This window comes from Lutjanus erythropterus, chromosome 22, assembly GCF_056507025.1.
Source record: "Lutjanus erythropterus isolate fLutEry1 chromosome 22, fLutEry1.hap2, whole genome shotgun sequence".
In the NCBI taxonomy this organism is placed as follows: domain Eukaryota; kingdom Metazoa; phylum Chordata; class Actinopteri; order Lutjaniformes; family Lutjanidae; genus Lutjanus; species Lutjanus erythropterus.
The window spans coordinates 5,135,509-5,161,529 of NC_139338.1; the positions used below are offsets into that span (position 1 = coordinate 5,135,509).

The following is a 26,021-nucleotide window of genomic DNA, read 5'->3' on the forward strand; positions in this document are numbered from 1 at the left end:
TCTGCAGATTGACAGATGCTGCTCCGCACCATGCTCTCATGAAGCAGCAGAGGACACGTCCACTCAGCCAGACCATGAGTGCACTGAGTTGTGTGAGGAGTGACAGATCTGCAGAACAAGACTCTTTACACTCTTTTCACATGGTGAATTAAGGATATAATTCAACCAAACCAGAGCTGGTGATTGTTGGAAGAGTGGACAGATTAACAAAGATGGTTTAAGTGAGTTTTACATGTTTTTCTGTTGAGTGTAAATGTAGTGTGTTTTATGAGGAGTCTGTTCAGTAAAACAGAGAAACTTGAATTCAGAAGGTGAATAATTATATTTCTCAAAGGAAAATGAGTGTGACAATATTTAATTTCTTGACACGTTATGAGTTTATTTTGTTTATTTGGTGTTATGAATGTACGCAGCATACATAACATAGTGAATCTGCAGCTTGACACATCTCCCAGCTGAGACTTGAGAGAATGAGAGGAGGTGGGAGAGCAGCCAGAACATATTGTCATTCGCCACTCGATGGGTTGACAATGGTCGGTTTTCACATATTGCCCAACCCTAGTTCCACAGTTTCTCTTGACTGTCCCTTAATATTACAGCATTGGTCCAACTATGCCCCTGACTGTCAGGGTAGCCATATTAGCAACATGCTAACACCGGGTTCAACAGATTAACCTATGAAAAAAAACATTAATTATCCAACCATGTTGTGGTCAAAAATAAACTTTTTATCCACACAGATCTTCTGTCCTCTGAGGGCCAGTGTGACAATTTATGCAGGTACTCTGACATGTCAATCATATGTCACAGGCCAGATAATAATGGATTATGAAGCACTTCTCTCCTTATTACAGTAATACCACTGACTGTCCCACCAATGAGAATTCGGTTGAACAAGAACATATAGACCAACACACCAGAATTTATAATATTTTCACTGCTTTACCTCACCAAATATTGCTCTCTCCAAAGCGACCAGACTCCTTACAGTAATTTTACCTCACAGAACACAGGAGCTGGTGGTGCACTGCTGCCTTGATTGGTTAGGTTTTTGTTGTGTTATTGTGTAGCCGCTTTGAATTTGAAGTACCCCTTAAATCATCAAAGTCTCACCATAACACACAAAAACTAACTCATCATGGCAATGGTAGAATAAAACAAAAATTGCTTTGAAGAGAGTAATATTTGGCTCACACAATGGCGGTTTCTTTTCAGAAAATGCTGACTATGGATAAGTACCTCACACTCAACTCCATTTTAAAAAATCCAAACTATCCCTTTAAAATTTGTGGGGTTTCATTTTGTCTTACATGACATGACTATTTTGGACACAGTCCCTGTGGTCAATTAGTCCATCCATCCACTTATCATCAAATCCACCAATTTCTTCAACTGTATGAACAGAAACACACACAGAGGAGGGATGTATTTAAACAGACTGTTCTTACCCAGACAGTTGTGTCCGTCATGGGCCAGCATGAAGCCATCATAGCAGGTGCACCTGTAGTTTCCAGGTATGTTGATGCATTCGTGGACACAGCCGCCATTGTAGTCGTTCTCGCACTCGTCCATGTCTGAAATAGAAAGGTGGCTGTTTTAATTACACTTGATAAGTTCGTAACAATAACTTATTTTTTCAGTTTGTTTCGGTTGTTATTCCCATGCTGCAGCCTGCCCACAGTCAGAGGAGTTAACAGAGGCTTGTTTTCCTCTTTCTGAAGCTATTTGCTAGTATTCATTCCTGAGTACTTTTTGTTCTTCCAGAGTGAGATCATCTGTCATCACAATCATAAAACTGCAACTCTTGTGGTCACTTTGTGATTCATTGAGTGTTTACTTGTCAGTGGTACATGATGTTACGCAGTCCTTCCTGTCAATCACTGGACACAGTCATTCTTTCAAAGTTAAAGCTTCTATGGTGGAATTCAGAGCTGTAACGTGTGAAAATTTTGCTTTAAATAGTAATTAAAAAGCATTTTCATTTGAATTTTGAGTTAGTTGTTGCCAAATTTCCCAAACTTTTTCATGAACCTTATATTGCAACTTAAAGGAAATAGCACATTAATAACCTGACTGGAAAAGAAAAGAAGGGTCGTCGGCATCTTGAACTAAGAATTAACAATGAAGTAACAAGAAGCAGTAGCAACAACAGTAAAAGTAACAGCAATAGTATGAGGATGTCTTGACCCACATGAGTGCCACTGAGACTTTAAAGGCTAGACTTTAAAGGCTAAATAAAGTGGACAATGACAGTATTATTACAGTATGTTAGTGGAAGGAGAGAGAAATGACAAAAGAGACAGCAGCGGGTTAAAACATCCAAACAGATGATGATGGTGATCACTATAAGAGCAGCATTACAGCACAATAATGGAGGATACTCAGGATGGGGTAAGGAGGGGCAGTTGGGTGAAGGGTGAGGAAGGAGAGGAGTGTCAGTCGGTGTTTATTCGTCTGGGGATGCACCCTCGCCCCTTCCGACCCCCGCCTCCTCCATGCTGAGCCAGCGGAGGCTTTCACAGGAGCCGCTCACAAGTGGTTGCCATGCGGAGCCACTTAAACAAACAGTCCTCCCCCTCCGTGTGAACAGCAGGAGATCCGCCAGGCAGCAAGGAAGACCCCGGCCCACATCCTCCTCCTCTTCCTCCTCCCTTTGTACTGAGGATGACACAGTGCAGGTATGGACCAGCTCGTTCTCTCCGTCTCCTCCTCGTGCCAAATAGGATGTCAGTTTGATGAATACAAAGTCACTCGGGGCGTTTCACTCCACAGTCTGTCCACGCTGTTCAATGTCCCATCCTTCACTCTCTTCCTGTCTCCCAAACTCTCTGCCTCCTCTCATTTCATTCTACACCATGGCTGCTGTCTGTCAACATTCCACTTCCATACCTGCTAGCGTATCTGCCTGCTCGTCTGTCTACCTGTCTTTCAGTTTGTCCAACAGTTTGACAGCTGACTCACTGATAGCAGCACCTTCCCCCCCTAAACACTTTATATACACTATATTATGCAATCCACTGGCAAACTACAAACTATGGCCTCAAAAACCAAATCAATGTGACATACTATGTTCTTCAACAGTCACTGAATGAAATCATAATTAGCATCTCGACTTCACCACACCACAGACTGTATGCTGTTGTGGAGTTGGACCAATCACACATCACGGTAAATCAAACATTTGTTGTGGTTGGCTGTGAGCAAAACCATACTAATAGTAACTGTCCTTTAGATCTGAGTATGAAGAGGATCAAAAGCAGGTATTGTTTGGCTGGAGAAGTTTCAATACTACTTGGTGCTGTTTTTTATGCTAACAAGCACACTTATGGTACCAACTCAAACTCAAAGTTTTGGAGATGTTTTATAAATTTCTAAACTTTTATTGAGATAATTTGCTTTTCTTCTTTAGTAAAACTTGAATCACTGAGTTTGAGAAATAAAAGAACAATGATTAAATGAATAAACTCACTGAAGTTAAAATGAATCATGGTTAATATTTTAATATTTTCAATCGTAACCATCCAAATAATGACAAATAAGGTTTACAGCTCACTGTGACCAGTTTTTTAAATGTTTTTTTCAGTTTCTAAAACTCAAAGTTTTTCTTATAAAAAAAAGTAGCTTATCTCAACTAAACATTAATGATCAACAAAACTAATTACTCTATTTCAAAACTTAGGCAATATAATGCAGTTAGTTGCCTTAAAATTTTGAGTTATCTCATCATTTTGTACTTTAGCTGATTGAGTTTTAGCAGGCATAATGTCTACTTTGTTCACAATCTTAGATTAGTGTGTTAACATGGTAATATTTGCTAATTAGCACTAAACACAAGGTACAACTGAGACCGTACTGAGATGATCATGATAATCCATCCGATAATTGTCAAGATGATTCAATCTGGATCAAAGTGGTGGACCGACCAACCAACAGACAGACAAACAAACAGACCACCCAATCAACAGACAGACATTGCCATCTTTGCAACGGACAGTTTACTGAACCAAAACCAACCAACCCTGTGTTTGCAAATATGTGAAATATGACATCACATATGAGAAAATTATAATGCTAACCAAACGTTTTTAGTGGTGACCAGCAGCTTTAGGCCTATAGGTTGTTATGTTTGTTATTCGAGTTCAACCTTGGTGAACTTTGGGGGCGGAGTCACAGCTTTGATCAATAGCAAAGATGTGTGGCTCTGTAAGCAATGGTCACTCACCTACATTCACATATGTGTATGAGCGGACCCTAACTGTTCATGCCAACGGGCAAAAGGGGGCGTAGCAATAACATAACAGTCTCCGATGTCATAGACAGTTGTGGGAGGCATTCCTTTATCATTAGTGACTTAATACCCTCCCCTATACTTTAGCCACACCCCCTTCACACATGGAGGCATCATTGCTCCTAGCAGGGAGTTGCTATGTTAATGCTGTATGCTAGCCCTGCCCCTTTAGTAACTCATTGCCTGTTTTAGGCACTTCAGGGACTAAACAGGTTTTATTTTGCATTGGTGATGATTATACTTTAGCCACGCCCCCCTTCATAACTTATTTGTTGCAGACATTTGTCTGAGGTATCACTGGACTCATGAACCATTTGTTACAGAGCCTTGCAGCAGGCGTCACTGGACTTGGCAGAGAGTTCCCTTTTCATTGGTGTGACTTAGTCCCATCTCTTATACTTAAGCCACAGAGGTCAAGTGGTTGTTGTGTGAATGCATCCACGTGTGACTGCATTCACACACAAACACTTATTCGACCACTTATATCGCAATAGCTGGTCGCAGCCATTGCAAATTGGTGCTTGTTTATTTAAATAATAAGTACCGTCTCAAACTGCTCTTAGTGTTCATACCAAATTTATCTGCAAAACAGTGACTGATGGATTTCAGTTGTTTTCTAACAATCTGCTCATAGCAACTAAAGAATGATTAATGTTTTGGTTAAATTTTGGCAAAAGAAAAAAGTCAAAATTGAGACACAAAACAGGACATATCACTTTTTAAATATTTATATTTAAGAGTTTTAGTTGCCTAAACAAAACCACATGGAGGATACTGGAAGTCCCGCACTTTGTATGCCTACAAACAACCAAAACCACCATCCTACAGCTTCTGTGGTGTATAAGAACGTACTGCAGTACTGCTATTACGGGATAAAAAACATAAGAGGGAACACTCCAGGCAACAGTTACGGTTTCATCTAAATGGATTTGGCAAAACATATTAGTACTATAACATATAGACATAATGTCTGTGTTTGGTGTGATAGTGTGTGTGGCAGTGGTGAGACTAAAGCAAATCTTCAAATGCGACTTTAGGTCCAACAGATCAGCACCAACACCAGTATCAGCCTGACATACGAGTCCAGACTTTGTTTGTTTGGAAGAGAAGGAACATCGACAGTAACTCAGGTTGCCAGGTTTGATCAATGGGCGGAAGCCGATGGCTCCGAGCAGGATTTGAGACACTGGCACACAGCAGCAATGGGCGACAGACACACACACACACACGCACACACACACACACACACACACACACACACACACACACACACACACACACACACACAAATATGTCTCTCAGCCTTCACCTCCTCCATGTGGACATAACCCAGACCTGGACACCAAGCATATACAAACACTCACATACAGCACGCACAGGCAACAACACCAGAACACATGCAAATGCAATCACACACACAGAAAACAACGCATGCACGCATACATTCTAACACACTTGTTCAAAGAGATCTTCTGTCCGCAAAACACTTCCATTCAGCTGATGAACATCGCGATTTTGGCTTGAGTGCGACTGCTTTGAAGAGTCCAAAAGCTGGTGGACATAAACATGAAAAGATCCTCATCTGAGAGGTTTCACTTGGGTAGAAACCATCATGACAAAAGCCAAATCAATGCCACATTCCGCACCATGAAGCGCCACAGACATGTTTACCGAAAGCCAATTATGCAGCCTGTTTGTCTGATCTCTGACAAAGGATGCCTGCCTCTTTACTTGAAGGGCCACTGCAGCATGATTGGGGTTTAAAGGAATACTCACATCCACATATACTCACTCACTCAGGTTACAAACAAATACCTTAACATGAAACAGTGAGCAGAGCCTCCTTCAAACTGTTCAGAAACTGACATTAAACTAGAGGTGGCAAAAATACACACATTCTGTACTCGAGTAGAAGTACAGATACAGATAAAGAAAAAAGAAAAAGAAAAACTCTGGCTACAGAAGAAGTACTGATTTAACTTCTTTACTTGTGTAAAAGTGAAAAGCACAGGCTCTGAAATATACTCAGTATACTAAGTATAAAAATAAAAAGTTGTCCTCAGAAAGACATTTCTGTTTCTTTGCAAAGCTAACTGAACCTCACCTTTATTCCGAGGTTGAGTCTCCCTCTCTGACTGTTACGTCTTGTTTAATCTTTTCTTTTGTTTTATTACGTCATATAAAACATATTTTGTTACATCTTTTACCTCATTCTTGCTTCAAATTTTTGCCATCTTGTTATGTTGTTTTTGGTCTTGTTACATACTTTTTCATCTGATTATGTTGTTTTTGGTCTTGTTACGTCTTTTTGCAACTTTTACATTGTTTTCATCGTGTTATGTGCTGTCGTGCATCAAGGAATAATCTCTTGTATGACAGGCTGTTATCTAGATGGAAATCAGTCTTAGTCAGTCTTTCTCAATTATTATTAAAAGTAATTAATAATTTCCCTCAAATGCATTAAAACTAAAGCAATGCATCTGTTTTGAAAATGTAAGGAGTAGAAAGTACAGATATTTGTATTAAAATGTAGGAAGTAAAGGTAAAAAGTTGTCAGAAGAATAAATACTTAAATAAAGTACAATACCTGAAAAATCTACTTATCTACTGCCTAAAAAAAACTCTTATTGCCTGTGTAAGAGACAGAATTCATTTCTACAAGTATGGAAAACATAACAAATGGCCAAAAAAGAAAAATCAATCATGTTGGAATTAAAGAGCATGAGCGTTGTGTATACAGACTCCTCTCAGCCATCATTGGCTCATCCTAAAAGGCATTTGCATCCAATTAGGGTGAGCTGGAGTGGGCGACTGTTTGGGGAAAGGTTGTTTGGACACTTTGCTGTGCTGCCAGCTCAGATGGCGTGGCTCAGTGCGATGTGGCACTTCCTATGTGCTCTGCTTTTCATCTGTCAGAGATGAAGAGAGAGAAGGTAAAGACTAGAACTACAGGAGCACGAGGGGGGAGAGAGCCTCACCACTGAGGGTGAATGAAAAGCAGCAGGTGATTAATTGGCGCCTGAATCACTTCAAAAAGGCAGACTGAATGAGACTACATTCACACTAAGTTGGCTACATTTGAAAACATCTCCTTCTTCTCTCTGTTTTGGTCTTTCTTTCATCCTAAGCAGGCATTTTTGCAAAACTAGAGCATTTAAAACTCCAGAGTGGTTTAAATAAATCTAATGCAAACCTTTGTTTGCTGAAGAAATGAAGAGGACCAAGATGTTACAAAAACACACCTGAAAACAAGAGTGTGGAAGTAAGTCATTTGGAGAAGTAAGATTTAGATCAGAGTCAGAGTGTGGATATTGTCTGGGGCAGAGTGGAGCTGAAGGCTGGGGAGAGTCCACCTGTCCTGGATCTAAAGACTCAGTCATCCTAAAGATCACACAACCACATTACATTAATAATAAACATTAACAGTCATTCTGCATGGGTTTATAGTAATTTATGTAGCTTACAGAAACCTGCAGAAACCCTGCATGAAATGAAAACAACATCCCCTCCTCTCCCCTCCTCCTTTACTCCCTCTGCCCTTCAGTACGTCTGTCCAGTCAGGGGGCGCGGGGCCGTCGGTGAAGGCGCCTAATTCACTTGATGAGACGTGGAGCATAAACATTTCCCCAGCAATTAGAAAACGTGCGCATGTGAGCGGAAGCAGCAGCCGGTCCAAAGCTGTCGGGGCACCGCTGTCAGATGTCAACAACAGCTCAGGGGCAGGAAGTGGCACCGTTTGGGGCTGACGAGGCACCTCCCTCCTCCTCCCTCCACTAACCTCTCCCACCTCCATCTAATCTCTCTGTCACACATACACCTACGCACACTTCAAACCCTCCCTCTTCTTCTTTCCATCACCTCAACATACAACATAAACCAACAGATTTATCCTCCTTTTTTTCACATGACAAGCAGAAATCCTGAATTGAACTTGTTGAACTGCATGTATATCCTGTATGTAAGTGGTTTTATTTGTTTGTTTGTGAGTCTACTGATTGACTGTCCTATGGAGTTTACATGATTTGGGGGTAAAATTATGCGTCTTTCAGGAAAACATTGCCAAACAATCATCTCGTCCCTCCCCTCTTTATGGTAGACTGGTATGATCAACTTTTCACTCCACCTTTCAGTGCAGTTATTCAGAACAGTTATAAACACTTTCACCTGAAGATGCTGGGACAACATATATATGAAACACACTTTTAATGACGCTGTTACTTTTATATAAGTAATAATACCTGAAAGCTCAATACAGAGTTGCAGTGAAAGACAGGACATATGCACAGTTTTACTCTGCAGCACATCTCTATGAGGAGCGACTGAAGTGTCACACTGCCTCGAGTGAAATGTCAACCATGACATTTTCACTGGTGTAACTATGCTTGTCACAGAAACAGTGCATAAGATTGTGGTATTTATTGAAATTCTGGTGATATCTTCTGTCTTAATTTCTACACAACTCGTTTGTGATCACTGGCGCAGCTCTGTCTCTGCCTGTCTGTCACACAGTGTGTCTGTTGATTGGCTATTACTCGTGACTTCTAACCAATCAGATAGTGCTGTTGGCAGAACAGTGAGCCAGACTACAGAGTGTAGTAGAATACTACATAAGAGTATAGTATCTTAAGTATACTGCATATCATTATTATTCTAATGTAATTTTTATTATATGTGATTATACATACATATATACATGCATACATGTGTGTGTGTATATATACACACACACACATATATATACACATGAGAGAGATATCACAGAATTTTTAAAATAATGTAACTCTAATTCCATCTCTTTTTTCTTTTTTGCTGATCCAAATAATAGTCCGATCCATGACTCAAAATGGTGATACAATCTGAACCCTGAATTTTGTGATTCGTTGCACCCCTACAATGAACTAATTAAAATCAGATTGTCTGATGCATTCTACTGAAACACTAAATAATGGAGCACAGAGACTCAGTAAAGTAAAACGGGGTTCAGCTTTGTCAGCAATAGTGAGAATCAGTCTGTCTCTGTGAAAAGTAACTGGGAGTCTGTTGGCCATGATTTAAAAAAAATTATAGGCCAATGAAAATAGGGAGAACACTAGTAATCTACAGCATGTTACACAGCTATTTAAAGCTTCTGCCAAAACCTATATGCACTTAGATTTAGTTGTGCATTCTAGCAGGTCCTTACTCGTCACTCTTACTCTTTGACACTCAGATATAGTGCACTAGCATGGATTTGTCCATCAAAGGGGCACTGCCTCCTACTTGGTTACATTGTGTGAAATGCAGGATGCAGTGTTTTAGGCGTTTGGCTCATACTAGGGACTAAGACACAAGACATCTTAGCCTGGTGGTATATTCATGGATGTATGAGCAGAGAATATTAGCCCAAATCGATGCCACTCATGGCTCTTGTTTTTAAAATCTCTGCAGCCATTATGTGCTTACCCAATGTTCACAGAATCTTATGTTCCCAGGGTCCTGCCAGGGTCCTATGTTCAATGCTAACCCATGGGAACATTAGACACTGGAAACTCTGGAGTAACACCAGGTTAGAAATCCTATGTCTTAGTCCCTAGTATAAGTCAAGCTCCAAAACCAGTGCATCCTACATGCTCCAGGGTTATATGACATAGGAAATGGAACTACACATTATCTGGAAGATTATACAATTAGCCAATATTTACTGCCCAACTTGATGCCACATATGGCTCTTGTTTTTTAAATCTCTGCAGCCATTATGTGTTCGACCGCACATTTTTCCTTTAAAATGACACCAGATTAGTTTCCAGTAAATGGTGTTGAAATTCTGCAATTTCATGAGGGAAGCATTATGCAAATGACTATGGATCAAACAAGAGTACTTGTGAAGCAGAGCAGTGGGTTTAGGAGGAGGAGACAATCAGCAAGAATACACAATTTGTAATTAGTACCACAAAACATGTAAAATCACTGTATTGGTCCTTTAAAGCAACCACTAAAGTGTATTTACATAAATCACATTACTACATGTAATGCGGCAGGGACACTTACAGTCACAAACCCACATGATATATCAGCCAGCTCTTTACATGTTGTTAGCTAGTTTTGGTTTCACAGCACAGTTACTGTATGGTTCAGTCTCACCATTCCCACCGACCCTGCTGCCAGACAGCTGTTTTTCAGCAAAAAGGCACTGACAAACGCACCGTATGCTACCTACCCAGCACCTAACAAAACAAAGTAACTGTAACTAGCTGGTGAGAATGGAATATTTAGCCGCTAAAGAGCTACACATTTTTTGCAGACGTTGGTGGAGAACAAAGCAGAGCTAAATTGAGAATGAATACTGGACTAGATCCATCACATGGCTAAACATGATGCCAAGTTGCTAATGACTGCTCCGGACCTGCTCATTGGTCCATAGGAAACTGTTTGCCAGCATGTTAAGCATAAAAACATTACAAGGTGCTAGAAACAGGCTGTATCAAGTCAGTCTGTCAGCTTGTTTGGGTTCTTGCTGACTCAAAATTGCCAAAATGATCAATGAATCTTTGTAAACTAGTACTTTAACCAAAGGTGTACAGTCACACAGCTGTAACAGACCTTTTTTCATAGCAGCCTTTTTGATATGAAACTGTAGTGTGAACACAGATGTTACCAATTATACTAATTAAGGTCCTGTCCCATTCAGGTCTAACAGAGTCAGGGTGCTGCTATTGTGTATGACGGCTCACCAGAAAGGCTCTGCTATACTAAATACTACCAGAAAAGTAAGCAAATGTCCTGCAGTTGACAGAGACCAAGACAGAACTAAGTGGAAATTAATGTCACTCTGTGTCTGGGTGCTCATGTGTATTAGCTTGCTCACACAGCCAATTTTATTAGATAATAGTGACATTTTGTCGTGTCATAACAAGAAAAACCAGGTGTAACAACACAGGTGTAGTTAATAACATGGACAATAACTCCATTTTTGTTGTTCCTGTTCAAATGCGTTGGTATTGTGCACTGTAGTTCACTGCCGCAGCTTACTGAATTGTTACAGGTAGTGTGGTCCTTGTTAATGTTGTTAGGAGCACCTTGGCTTTTGCTGCTATTACAAGTCAAAATCTGTGCCACAAAAAAGACCTCTACGGCTGCATGTATGTCAGAGTTTTACTTTGTGGACAAAAAACAATGATTGCTGCTTTTAAAGTTAGCAAAACCCCAGCTATAGCCCAGCAAGCATGTAGTACAGACTGACTCATCAAAATCATCAGAACTCTGTCACTATATTTTAAAACATCAAACTGGAGAGGAAGGAATCTCTGTGTGTATGCATGTCCTTCAGTTCTCTCAACAATCATTCATCTGATTGACTTGACACATCCATGTAAGCCACGCCCATTTGCATCTAGGTAGCCATGTTTTTCCTCTACTCCTCATACAAATTTTGCGCAATTAGCAGCATCATCTATTTGTAGAGGTAGAAATCGCCATGTCCTTTATGTACGTGTGTATGGATGTCCTTTGCATATCTCGAGAACAGTTTGTATGATCAACATCACACTTGGCAGGTGTTCAGCTGAGAATCCAAGGGAGTGCAGTGTTATGTGTGACACTGATAAGATGAGCGGGTTCTCAAGCAAATTGCAAGCAAGTAAGGTTCTTGACAACGCCGCAAATGGCACTTACAGGGGTAAAGCAATCAGCCCACTCTGAACGACACACATGCCAAGTGGCCATGCACTCCGAACAGGTACTGTCACTGACAACACTGCAAGCAATACCTGGAGCCAAGCCATCAGCATGCTCCGAACAGTCATGTGTTCCAAATAGGGATGTGTTCCTAATGACCACACCCTGAACGGGCGCTGTACTCATATTAGTAAAAAAGTCTCAAATTTGTCTCTGAAAGTCAATAAAATTAGTTTTAACAGACTTTGGCTACCACTTCCACTCACTTGAGTCCCAAAATAACAACCACGTATGCTTATTCATGAGGCTGGATGACGGGGCAACTACAACTACAGCATGTCACATCCTATTACCCAGACTAAGAGTGTGGTTAGCTGCTTTGTCAAGAACAAGCCACAGATCAACCGCATGGTTATAAAGTCAAGGCCATTCATTTTGATGGATTTTTTTCTTTCATTTTTGCATGCCTCACTTGCAAAGTCAGAGGGTATATGTGTGTGTTATGATATTAAGTCAGAGTTTTTATGTACGTCTCTGTCTGCCCATCCAACACACACTTTAATCTCAGCCATGGAGTGAAAGCCAAAGTCAGGACCAAACTGCAGGGAATTTCTTTCACTCCATGTGAGCTTTTCCTGAGTGACATTTCCACCCTGCAGCGCCAGACATCATCCGTCAAAGACTGGCAAGGAAGCGGCTTGGAGATGCTGGCATGAGGTCACTGTATCTATATATAAAGTCTGAGCCTCAATGAATCTGACCTGCTCCACTGAGTCTGAGCATGGAGGAAGCAGCAGACAGAGAGACAGCAGAGGGAGGGTGGTGCATGGACGGAATCTGTGCTGGGTGGGTTGTGCGGGTGTGTGAATTGAGGTATGTGTGTCTGTCGCTAGCCAGTGAGGAGAGCTGCTGACTGATGACGGAGGTGCAGACACCAGGCAGACAATGGCCTAGTAATTGTCTGCCACTTCTCCCTCTCGCCCTCCCACCTGCACCGTCTCCCTCGCCATCATTCTTCCCATGAGATGCCCTTTCTCCCTCCGTCTCTGTCTCCGTAAAGCAGGTCAGGTGTTCATCACGGAGGCGCAGAGAAAGGGAGGAGCTGGCAGCAGAATCCTGTCTCAAGCTGGCACGATATGTTCCAGTCGCAGTAAAAGGACGTAATGTCGCTGTTCCAATGTCGATAATGAATAAATATTGGTCATGCAAGTCATAAACTTGCTTTAAGAGCAATGCTGCAGTTTGCGCAGTCTTGCATTATAAAAGCATCCATGTTTGAAGTTAACTTGTTTTCTGAATTTATGTCCAACCAGACAAATATTCAAAAGTGTTTGTACCAGTTCTTGAAGGCCATGCTTGAAGGAGAGGTCAAAACCTCGCTGTGATGAGTCTCTTTCACATATGCTGTATATGCCAGCCCAATATTCCTCAGAGTCAGAACTCCAGGGAACTGGAGGAGAAATCTGGGCCGGATGTTGTCTCGTGAAGCAGTTATTTTTGTTTGCATGGAAGTTCCAAATAAAGAAGAAGGCAATCAAATGTGTTAAATTAAATTATGTTTTCTTGAATTTACAGTTTCATGATATATATTATTACCATGATATAAAATTACACATTCTGTATATTATTATGCCATATTCACCACCCCTACCATGCCAAATGGGTATATTAAATTAGCAAATTAAATTAGTAAAAGGGTATATTAAAGTTAAATTGCATTCTTTCCCCCATAATTTACAAAGCTATTTTTTGTATATCTAATTGTGCTGAAGAATTCATACAAATAAAAAAAAAAAATATATATATAAATATAGTAAAATATATATTTTCAATGACCAATTACTTGTGAATATCACCAGGCCAATCGCAACACATCATCATGAGGCCAACAAAGATTTTTTGCCACTGACTCTTCAAAGACTCTGCTGTCCTCACAGGTATTTATCAGCTCCAGCTCTAATCTGCAATGATGTAAAAATCACACCCAGGTGGACACGCTAATTTTCCTTTTCAGTGGAGGAAATGAAGACTCATCACCTCCACTGGTAACTTCTGCGACTCTTTTGCTTCTTTTCACACACTTGATGCTTGGCTTGACTATGTTTGACTGAGTATATCAGTTCAGTAGAGTTTGCACCTACTGGAAGGTGTGTATTTAACTGAAACGCTTGTTAATAGCCTGACCGATAAAACAGTCTATTTGCCTTAATTCCTTCACATAAAAGTCCCTGTTACTTTATCTAAAAGCTTTTTTAATATGCAGTAAAACCAGGAAATGTTGGGTTTTCATCAGCAGTAACCTGCTGTGACTCCTATCCAGCTAAAAGCGTCCATGAAACGGTTAAATAAAGCAGATACCTCAACATATAAACTGCAGTGCAGGAGAGAAACTAAACTTCAAACCACAGAGATTCAGTTAGAAGCTACAAAAGTACTGAGGGTACACACCAAAGCGTTCTGGTGCACATCACAAAAAACAGAGAGACAAACTTGTCTACTGGCAAAGTCAAAAGGGTCAATCATATATTTTTAGTGGGTTCAGCTGTGTTTAGAAAACCTGCACGTACAAAATTCAGATACAAGAGAATTTTCCACTCCAGTTGAAACCTTTTCAACTTGTGCGGATGCTTCTTCACTTCCACTCATTTTGTATGCAATAGTGCTGCCTCTCAGATTTGCTTTGCATTATATCTGAACACACAGTTACCATCCTCCATGGTTTCATGAGAAAAATTTGCTCCTATTCGACTCATAGTTGTGAAACATCTGCATGTGACATCACATTGTCTGTGTCTGCCTTGTTATCCATCCAGTCCAATACAACAATCACAACAGATGAACTAATTGGCCCAGTGAGGCAAACTACACAGCCAAACCCTGTGGTTTATAACACTGTTACAGTATTCAATGTGACATTCTCCTCTACTTGCCTCATACTTAATTAGTTGCTCTGGCACAGAGATAAAACCTTGGACTTCAACTGAGACACAAATGTGTTTGTGAATGGAGATGGCAGAGACTTTGGTGTTAAAACACATAATGAGAGGGAGGAGACGAGGCTCCTATTCAGTGCAATGGGCAGCGCTGATGAAAACCAATCAATTAGCCTGTAAGTGACAAATGCTGAGTAAACACCAGGGTGCTTCTGCAGGCCTCTGACAGCTCTGTGGCAACCAGCCAGATCACTCGTCCCTCTGGACCATTCTACACTGTCAAAAATGGCCAAAAAATGGGCTACTGAACCTGTAAAAAAGTTCAGAAAAACTCAAAACTTCAAGATAACTTAATGTAATAGATGATAGATTTTTGAGTATTTAGCCCAACTCAAAAAAAAAAGTTTTGAAAAAGTTTTACCAATTTGTAATCTTTTGTTGAGATACTTTACTTTTGTTCTTTAGATACACTTGAATCTTTGAGTTTTAGTTTTTGTTGAGTAAACTCAATGAAGTGAAAGTGAATAATGGTTACCACCATTTAATTTAATAACACATATGAGCAGATAAGATTTCAAGATTCATTTTGGGAAGAAGAGTGATTCTGAGAATCTGTTACACTGTACAAAGAGAGTCGAGTCATTTAATTTTCAGGCACACAAATAATGGCAAATCAGGTTCAAATGATCTCAACTAAGGAAAATGGTTAAGATTTTAACAATCATTCAATTTGTTGTTGTTGTTTTGTTGTAGATTTAAGTTTATTTAAAAACCTAAAGTTTGAGTTGCACTCAAAAATCCAAAATCCTATTGCAGCAACTTGGCACTGTAAAAAAAAGAAAGTAATAAAGAAAAAGTGGAGACGAATTAAAATTTCAAGACAACACACTGCAATTGATTTGACTCTTAAGTTGTGACATAAACTTAACTTAAAATTTACCTGACCTATACTCAGTTGAGATAATTTACTTTTCTTTCTTTAGATAAACTTTAATCTTTGAGTTTTAGAAACTATAAAAAAAAATCAAAAATTGGTTGAATTGAGCTGTGAACCTTATGTTGCTAACTATTACTCATTTTCAGTTCAATGAGTTTACTCAACAACTTTTGAAATACAAGTTTTGAGGGGTTCTAAAACTCAAAGAATACATTTATCTAAAGAGTAAAAGTAAATTATCTATGGGTAAAACCTTTTCAAAAGGGTGTCATGAAATTTTGAGTTGTCTCAACTTGTTTTAATAGTGTAACTGAGTCTAAAATCACACTTTTCCCCAACAATTAATGTTGAATTCTTATCTACTTATATTTGTTATTTCATATGGCTTGTGTCCTGGGAATCCTATCACACAAGCCATGTTGAAATAAGGCAAGAGAAAGAAAATAATATGTGAAAGTGCATTTTTATGAGCTTTAAAGACTTGACATTTCATATTGTTGTTCAGATGGATCTTTGCAGCAGGAATGCCTTCACTAATCTCCCAAAGCTCATGGAGATTTTCTGCCCTGAACTCTGAAAACACAGCAGAGTCACTTTGATTCCCAGTGAATCATCTTATCATAACTCTCAGCTTGGTAAACAAGTGCACAATACTCTACCAACAGTTTCTCTAGATCTCTCTATAAACAGGGAGATAACTCTGGCACTGTTCTGCACACACACACACACACACACACACACAAACACGCACACACAAGCACATGTTCAGTAAAGCAGGCTTGGTTGATACACAGCTCCTCCCACATACTCTTCATTTGACAGCACAGGGATAAAAGTTCACATTTTTCCATAACGAGCCGGCAGTATCAGCTCGTGGAAAAGTCTACAGAGAGGGCAGCGTTCATAAACGGCATATCAGATTTCAGTGCAGCTCACTTTTCAGAGGAGCACATTCACTTGAGAAAACCCCAGTCCTGATGGGAGCTGTTGGAGATAAAAAAAAAAAAAGAAAAAAAAAAAAAGAAAACACCCATGGTCACCGGTGTGGGTGAAAACCTGCTGTGGCTGGGATGTGATCCCGCTGCTGAACTACCGGACAGCCGGCAGAACAATGCGGCCTGCGAGCTGCTAATTTGTAGTGCCGGAGTGTAGTGCAGGCCGAGAGCACAGGTCGTCTCCCTTGGTCACCGGGGCTCGAATCCCAGCCGTTACAAAAGCACAAGAGTGAGCCAGAGTTTTCTCAATGTGGAGCCACACAGGCCACATGCCTCTGGAACCTCCAAACTGCACCTTAATAAAGTGATCACCCATACAAGCCTTTTTCTTGGTGCTGTCTGTAGAAAAAGGACATTATTCTAATTCCCAATATGCCAAATGACAGGATTCTTCTAGTGTATTTTCCCTCTTGATCTTGACAAAGGTACATCTGGTTTTCGCCCTGAGCCAGCACGTTTACTGTAGCGATTGTTTAGTATGTGAAAAGTCGAACCACTTTACATGGTTGCTTTCTTTGGCAGCTTCTGTAGTGCTCAGCTCTCATCGCTGTGATGTTTCTGCACCGTACTTCCCAGAGTTGAAGCAAACTACAAACATTAATCTGCATCACTTACACTGAGCTGAAGGATTTTCCTGGGAAATATCTGCAAGAGAGTGTTTTAATTAGGAAATGTCAAAGTTTTCGAGAACTGGACATAAGGTCAATCTCTAATGTGTCCCAATCAAGTGATCCTGATCCAAGTCTTTTAATACTGAGAATTTGCCAGTGCAGATGGATACAGCTGCACAGTTAGCCTGAAGTAGGCTTACATTCAGGCCTTATTTAGATACAAAAAAGGCATTTCTCTGATTCATTACAGTGAGACCACTGCAATGATGAAGTGGGAGTTAAAATGCATGACTTGGATCAAGGTTTGCCATTGCAATCTCCTCTTGAAACTAGGGCTAGGTACAGGTGTTTGACCAGGTGTTTCTTCAGGTTAGTGCTCCACCCTTTCACCATCAAATGCTCTCAATTCTGAAACTATTTGCTTTGTGCTCCAAAAACAGTTGAGTAACCTTGGTATCCAGCAGAACCTCAGTCAATGGTCTCCTTTCCTGCTTCCTGCACTCAAATCTGTTCTTTTCCAGGTTCATCTATATTGACAAGAAATCCAAATTTGTAAGATGGTTAAAATATGTTGCTGGGGAACATGAAAAAGCAACATATATAGTCACATCTTGAGTTAGCTAATGTTAGCAAAATCTAAGTAACTAGCTATCCATGTAGATCAGCTAGCTAATTAGCTAGTGTTTTGTGAACATTGGTTATGAGATATAACTAGCTAGCTACTGATCATAGATGTAATATATAAACTTAGACAGGGCTTTGCCGCTCAGCTTTGCCTCCAATTTTACCCAGTGGCCACCTGTGGTATTGTAGCAGAAAATTCTCCTACAATCTAAAAAGCATTTTCCCCACAGTCCAACATTAAAAAAGAGATGTCTTTAAAACACACTTTGACAGGATAACTCAACCTGCAAACAAGGTCAGTTAGGACTCTTTCTATATGCTTTTTTGATCCATGGAGTTTTTATATTTGTAAAACATTCCTATAGCAGAGAAAAAAAAATCTGTGACATTGTCACTATGTAAAGTCAATGGGCCAAGTTGGAACTTGCAGGTGGGAGCAAGGGGGGAAACATTACTGCAGGAAGTAAAGTCTGTCTATGCTAATGATTGATGTAGATTAGCTAGCCAGATAGTTAACATTAGCTAACTTAACATGTGACTATATATAGACTATGTTGCTTTAACAGGTCCCCCAGCAACATCTCAAACATCTTCAAAATACGGATTTCTTTACAACATAGGCAAACCTAGTACATATGCTACAGTAGTGTTTATCCAAGTACAGAAAACAGGAAAGGTGACTGAGGCTTCAACAACAACAACAGCAACAAAAAGTCAGGACTTAAGATGAATTAATTATAAGCAAATTTGAAGCAAACTTTGAAGATTTTACAAAAAAAAAAAAAAAACAGAAAAAAGGGAACAGCAAATTTCTGCAAGTTTCCTTTAACTGTTTTGGAGTGGTTAAGATAGACTAAGCAAAACACAGTTTCAGCAGAAGTTGTTGGTATAGGCTGCATTAATGAACAGAGTAAAAGAAGAAGATATAGAGATTGCAAACTGGAAACAGAACCAGTTGTTTGTCAACTGCCAATAAACCTTGAAGAAGAAGAAGGAGAAGAAGAAGAAAGAAAAGAAGAAGAAGACACAAAACCAGTTGCAAATACAGCTGATCATATAAGTTAAATGTGTGCTATGACAGAACTTATTCAGAAAGTGAAAGTCATCTCCCATTAAGTACATTAACGTTTATGAAAAACGCAAAAAATAAAACCCTCAACTAAGTGTAAAAACTTTTTTGCACAATTGAGGAAGCCCTTTCCATCAACCTTTTCTACTGTGATAATAAACTCCCAACATGAAGATGTAGACAGTACATCTTTATGTAGTTATTGATTAAACAAGCCACTTAAGAGACAAAATTAGTTACATGGGGAAGGAGGGATGTTCTCCATGATTAGTTTGTCTGGAGGATGGGAAAACCCACACAGCTCATTATTTTTAATTAGCTCCACCTTTTCAGGTTTGTCAGAGTTGACTTTGCACATACTGTATTGCTGCTGGTCTTTCTGCCAGCACACGATGCCAAACCACACAGAGACCTAGATGTTTGAACACTGTAGCATCACAATAAAAATAGCACATTGCATCCAGGGACATGAAGTATGAGGAGTGCATCTGGTCTGTGAGTAAAAGCAGGTGCTCTGGGGAGAAACATCTGATATGATGACAAATGAGAGACAACAGTGTGGATAGATCATACATTTCTGAGCCAATGTCAACGACAAAACCTCAGTTTTATCCAGTTTCTCATAATCGACGATGTGTTTTACTACACTGTTGAGTGAGTCTGAGCTGATATGGAATGATGCTGATAATAAAGAAGACCTGAGGGATGGAGACAGCGAGCACAGGCGCTCTGCTGCTTCCAGGTGCTTCCAGGAATAGCAGAGCCGCTAATGGCGCTGGCTGGCAAAGTGGCCCGTAATGCCTGTTGATGGAAAACACAGCCAGCCAATTACAGCGGCCATATCTAATCACCAGGGTCAGAGGTCAACTCCTGTCCACCATCTGTCTTCATCCGACGTCCCTGTCATTAGCTGTTGCCTCATCACTTGAAGGGAGTTCAATACATCTTGGAGTACAGTCAGGAGGCAAATGAGAGTGTGTTGTGAAACATGTTGAAAACACACACATACACACAGAAGTGTTCAAATGCTGGTGATGTAATAAAACGTAGTTGACATTCAAGCTCCACTGAAGCAGAGAACAGCCCTCAAAACAGACACACACACACACACACACACACACACACACACACATACACACACACACACACACACACACATTCAAATGCCAACCTGGGTGAAGTGATGTAATAAAACATGAGTGATGGAGACAGCTTTGCAGACAGAAAAGACAACAAAGCTGCATAATTACACAATCAATAATCATGCACACTTAAAGGGTCAGTTCACCCAAAAATGAGATCGACATGAGAAGTTGTTTTGTGCTATAAACCCGCTGTAATGGCTGGAAAATGTTCAAAGAGCCGACATCACGTCAGGGCTGGCCTCAATTCCACTGGCTTCTGTGACGGCAATCTCTCATCCAGCATTTCATTCAAAAAATGAGGTGTGTCAGCACCAACTACAGCCAACACATCCTCATATCTACATGACAGAATAGGTCAACTGCCAATTACACCCAAATTTACGTATTATCGGTGGAGAGTAAAGGCAGCGACAGGCAGGGCTGAACGATTTTGAAAAAGTATGTAATTTCCATTATTTTGAAGTAATGATCATTTTACATCAATATTGTTATTTTGATTCAAAAAGACTAGTGTTATTTTTTTATTTTTGCACAAATCTGTACCAAATGAATTTAAAAGTTTTTGACACTCATTTGTCTTTTACAAATATTGCACCTCCTGTGATTAGAAAATTGCACTAAGTTTTAAGATTTTGATAAAATATTAAGTGTACAATCCTAGTGACAGGGTTACTGGATCTTATATCATGGGATTAATGTTACGTAATTTAAGTCACATGTGGTATATGTTGTAAAGCAGTTCACAGTTTGGGTAGGTTTAGACATAAAAACTACTCAGGTAGGTTTAGAAAAAAGATCATGGTTGGGGTTAAAATAACTACATTATGTTCGTAATGTGACAGAAGTGACATGTGATCCATGATGAACCTTAAGTCACTTAAATCTAGGGTGACCATATTTTCAAACCCCCAAACCAGGACACAATCAGACTACTGTGTTTTCATCTGGATAAATTAAAATATTAAGAATTACATTATTATAAATTAAAATAACAAATCAGGGACAATTTTTGTAATGCGTAGCACACTGTCAGGTCAAGCAAAACAAAATGACTGGGGCACATCTGAAATTTGACGGGTGAAAATAACATTAAATGTGGTCAAAGCAGGAAAGTCAGTTAAGCAGTCTACACTGATCTATGAGTGAATGTGGGTGATTTTTACAGCTGCTTTATACTATATGAAAAGCTTCTTTTCAGTTCATGAAATCCCTGCAGCACCTGAAGGCAGCAGCACCAGAACACAGTCTTGTTATGCATGACTGCTCAATGTTTACCTTCATTAAATCACCTGAAAACAACAGCAGGCTGCTACAGTACAATGTACAAGGTGAGTTACACTAGAATTATTGCTAGAGTACCAGTGATTCAATGTAATCATCGGCAGATCAATTTCTTTATAGTGCTGAGCTGTAGTTAACTGTGACTGGCGCAGCTTTTTCAGAGTGATGAAACGAGTGATGTGACTCGTCAGAGAGCATTTAATGATCACCACACCCACTGATCTATATGCACCTTCACCCAGTCCCTTGTATGTTATGCTGCTGCATAGATATAAACAACAACAGAAGGTGCACATGGAGGCGTACAATCCGTACACCTGACTGCAAAATGTTAAACTGAGGGTGCTACGTATGCTTTTGCACCCTCACAGCCTCTTTAATTGTGGGGAAAACTGGGACAACTTGAAAGTGAATGTTGAAATTCAGGAAATGTTAGTGTTTTATAGATAATCTGTTGGAAACCGGAATGGTGACGTCTGGTCACTCCACATTTACTTTTAGTTTCACGCAGGACTTGAACCCGGGTCTTCTGGACACAAGTTGTGTTTGTTAGAGCCACCTATCCACCAAATCTCCTTCTACAGACTTTCTTACTCTTCTCCTGTCATACTTATTACAACCATTAAAGGCCTGACAATCAACAGACATGTCAGTCAGAATAAGCTGCTTGCAAAATACAAGGTAACTTGCTCTGGTAACTCTGGACTAGCAGTTGTCATTACAAGTTGAAACCTTAGTGATTTTAACAAAGTTTAACAACGATTAATATTAGGATATATTACATACAATTTTTGCTTTAACTCAGAGTGCAGAGCTTGCTATCTGGTTTAGCACCATGGATTTTAACAAAGTGGTGGATAGAGGGAGTACACATAGGCTCTGTGCAGACATCCACGTACCCCCAATTTGTTGCAGCTGTGTTGTCCACATGGCCACTATGCCAGTCTTGTAGAAGATGACCTACTCCACGTGTGGACTCCAGAAAGTCCTATAAACAGAACTACTAGGTGTCCATAGCGATTGCAGCTATCCGTGTGCCTATTTGGGAGAATAATACAAGTGATGTTGTTGTGTTTCAGCTATTAGTTTGATAAGAACAATGTAATCATAGCTGGTAGGAATGATGGACAAAGCTACAAAAATAAGACTCAAGTTGTAGTAAACTGGAACTATCCTTCAATGCCATCAAGGTTTCAAAAGTGCAAAAGAAAAGCAGCATCTTTTATATAAAGGCAATTTGTCTTGTTATGAACAGAGGAGCGCACAGTACATGGGAAAAGATTAGAGGATTACACTGTGTGTGTGTTTGAGTGTGTGTGTGTGTGTGTGTGAGGGAGTGTGTGAGTGAGCTGGGATTCAGCATAACAGAGAGAGAGGGATCGCATATCTGTGCAGTCCACGGAGCTCCAGCTGTGGTGTGCTTTGAGGCAGAAGTGAGTGGAGGTGTGAACGCGCAGCCAGGTGCTGCCCCCGTCTCACCCTAACACCCTCACTCAGTCCACTTCCTCCCCGTTAATTAGGAGAACCTGTGGGGGGGAGGGTGTGTGTATGCGGGGGTTGTGAAACAGCTGTCTGAGCGGCAGTTACATCAGAGGTCCAGTTCTTGTAGCCAGATCTGAATGGACTGAAGTTCACACTTGACATTAGGATGTAGTGAAATGTACCAGTGGGAATAACAAGCACATTCATGGAGTTGCACTCAGTTTATCACATAAAAAGTGACAGAAGAAGTGTGAAAGAAAAAAATTCTGATGTATTTTCATTCTTCTGCACACCTGGCCAATCACTACACACTTGGACACAGATCCCAGGGGAGACGGAGGGGATGTGTCCGACCCAACTTCTATAAAATGAGCTGTAGGTTTGTAATAAAAGTTCTTTAATAAGCACAAATGGCAATCAAAATAGAGACACCGTCCGCAATGCAGAATCCCTAAATTTTCCACCACACAAGGGGTTTCAGACATTATGACCCTTTTGTTATTTACCCTACCCTTGATTCAACTCAGTTACTACTTCTGCTACCAGCTTAATGGCCAAACACCAATGCCCTGCAAGTCCATGTTTCTGCATTTTATAAAAGATGACAAAGCAGAATAACAGTGCTACATTCCTGCCTTGAACAGGATGTGTAAAAGGGGTGAGTGTTAACACTTTTTTGAGGTATACTGAGGCTGAATCATTGCCTCATCACTCATCCCAGCACACAGCTCAGTGACTGGTCCAACACCAGTCTGTCATTTGTAGAGCTATCTTTCAATCTCGCAGCAAAAATTGAGCTTGTGGTGTAGACTGATATCCATCTCCATAGGCACACATTAGGGTTGGGCGATGTCTACCAAATAGTCATATGATGATGATGTCCAAACTGAAAAACATGATGGACAAAGACATCTTTGTTATCAGGAAGGCTTCCTAATAGCAGAAAAGCCAACTTGCTCAAGAGATTGGGATTCTCAACAGCTCACAACTGCCACTGTCGTTCTGACGGAAACCTTCAACTGTCTTATTCAACTGAGAAAACTTGGCTCCAATCACTAGTGAAGACTGGCAGATCAACTCTCACATCCCTGCCAGGCGAGCATCCGACATGCATTCTCTTATGTATGTTGGGGTGTTCATCTCCACAACACGTCTGTAACTTACTTCTTGTCAGCCTGATTTAAAAGAAGTTAGCCAATTTTACTGAGGATACTATGCTAAGTCAACAAAAGTGCAGAAAAACAGTAACAGCTGCAAAGAAAAGAAACACAACTGCCACCAAAGTATCTAGTTATCTTGGAGACAATTGCAATGAGCAGCAGAAACATCTTCTTTTCATTTTCTCTCCCATGTGTCAAAAACGGAAATTCATCAACAGCTCCTGCCTTAAAGCAACTCTGAGGGGACACAATACCTCAAATACTGAAGGATTTTGAATCACAATGTTACAGTGGTTGAGAACTCTGACTATCAGCCATGGATGATGGCACTGACCGGCATCCAAACCCTAACATCATGTGCCTTAATGATGAAATCCCAACCAGTCTTCAGTGTGCTGTCACTTGTACTTGCAGCCCAGATCCACTTTATATACCATGAGTTAACTCACCCTCACACTGCTTGCCATCTCCCTTGTAGCCCGGCTTGCAGATGCAGTTGTAGGACTTGGGCGTGTTCTGGCAGAGGGCGTCGATGTGGCAGTCGTCCGAACCCTCCGCACACTCGTCTGCATCTGTGCAAACATGAAAAATCAATACCTTGTTAGATGCAAGTTCCAGTGGATTCAACAAACCCTGATGTTGGGTTTAACTAAGGATACCACATCAGTTTCAAGGCCCATACAGAACTTATACTGCTCATTTTTTAGTTCCACAACAATGCCTGGCTTCTCAGATACATAATAATAAATCCAGTGAATTGGGGAAAAGACAGCACTTGTATTGTTTTGGCACTTAACAGCATGCATCTTGAGTTGAAGTACCAGAATTGATACCATGAGAGAAAAAGCTGGATGGGGGCATCGTGTGGATTGAGTTGTTTCCTAATTGCAGCGATCCAGCACTCTTTCCAAGGAAAGCTTGACTCATTATTGTTACATCTGTTCCCTTTAGTCCTTTTAAGAGATCACAGATCACTGTTGTTTAAAAGATGTCACATTACAAGAATAATGGATATAACAGCTCAAATAAAAAAAGCAGGCGCGAACCACACTTAGCAGAAAACAGGTCTGAACTACATAATGACTACATTTATTTCATAATAATCCCACACAAGTGGTTGTTAATCTAAGAGTATGGGCCCGTGAAGGGGCAACCAGACAAATCTGATAGGTTTCTAAAGCATTTATCTGACACAAAATTAACAAAGCTCAAATATGCCTCTTATCTTGTTTCTTTCCCCTTGTGAATTACTGGGTAGTTTGACCTTCACAGACCTTTAAAATTTTGAAAAAAAAAAAAAAAAAAGAACAAGGAAAGGATACAGTGTGACCTGGTCATAATAATGAAATGGCATATAGACCTTGTGATGATGAGTCACAAGTAGTGTCTACATTGCTCTAAAAGGTCACTCCATCAATTTTACACAATGAAAATGACCCTGATGTTATTTCAGCTTGGGCGTGTACACTAAAATAATTGTCAAGAAAGTCTGTGTTACAAACTAGGGGTTTGGAGACCAAAAGATGTGGGCAGTTAAGGCTGGGTTAACAGACACAAGCACTTTGTTGAAAGCCACTACTGAGTTGCATTATGGGAAATGTATCTAGTAGGGCTGTATTGGTTCTCCCAACTTTGTGGGTCGGTTCTGACCTCTAATTCTGAGTGATGTTTGTTAATGGGGAAATAATTCATGGGTTTTCTTAAAACATCTACAATTTGGAAAACACTAAAAAACACTATGAAGATAGATTAACTTTATAAATTAACTTCATATAAATGGGTAATACAACCAGACTACATAAGAAAAGAAGTCAAATAAAAAAAAATACTGCCTGCGTTGTGG

At 40.1% G+C, this 26,021-nt stretch overlaps 1 protein-coding gene across 2 annotated transcripts in view; it reads right to left on the minus strand.

Moving 5' to 3' along the window:
• Nucleotides 1–26,021, minus strand: part of scube1 (signal peptide, CUB domain, EGF-like 1) — a 143,095-nt gene that overhangs the window by 113,085 nt on the left and 3,989 nt on the right. For both annotated transcript variants that reach the window (XM_084710727.1, XM_084710726.1), the window contains exons 2-3: nt 24,628–24,750; nt 1,449–1,574 (exon numbers count right to left, since the gene is read on the minus strand). In XM_084710727.1, coding sequence (XP_084566853.1) covers nt 1,449–1,574; nt 24,628–24,750 — 249 coding nt within the window. The remainder of the gene's footprint in view (nt 1–1,448; nt 1,575–24,627; nt 24,751–26,021) is intronic.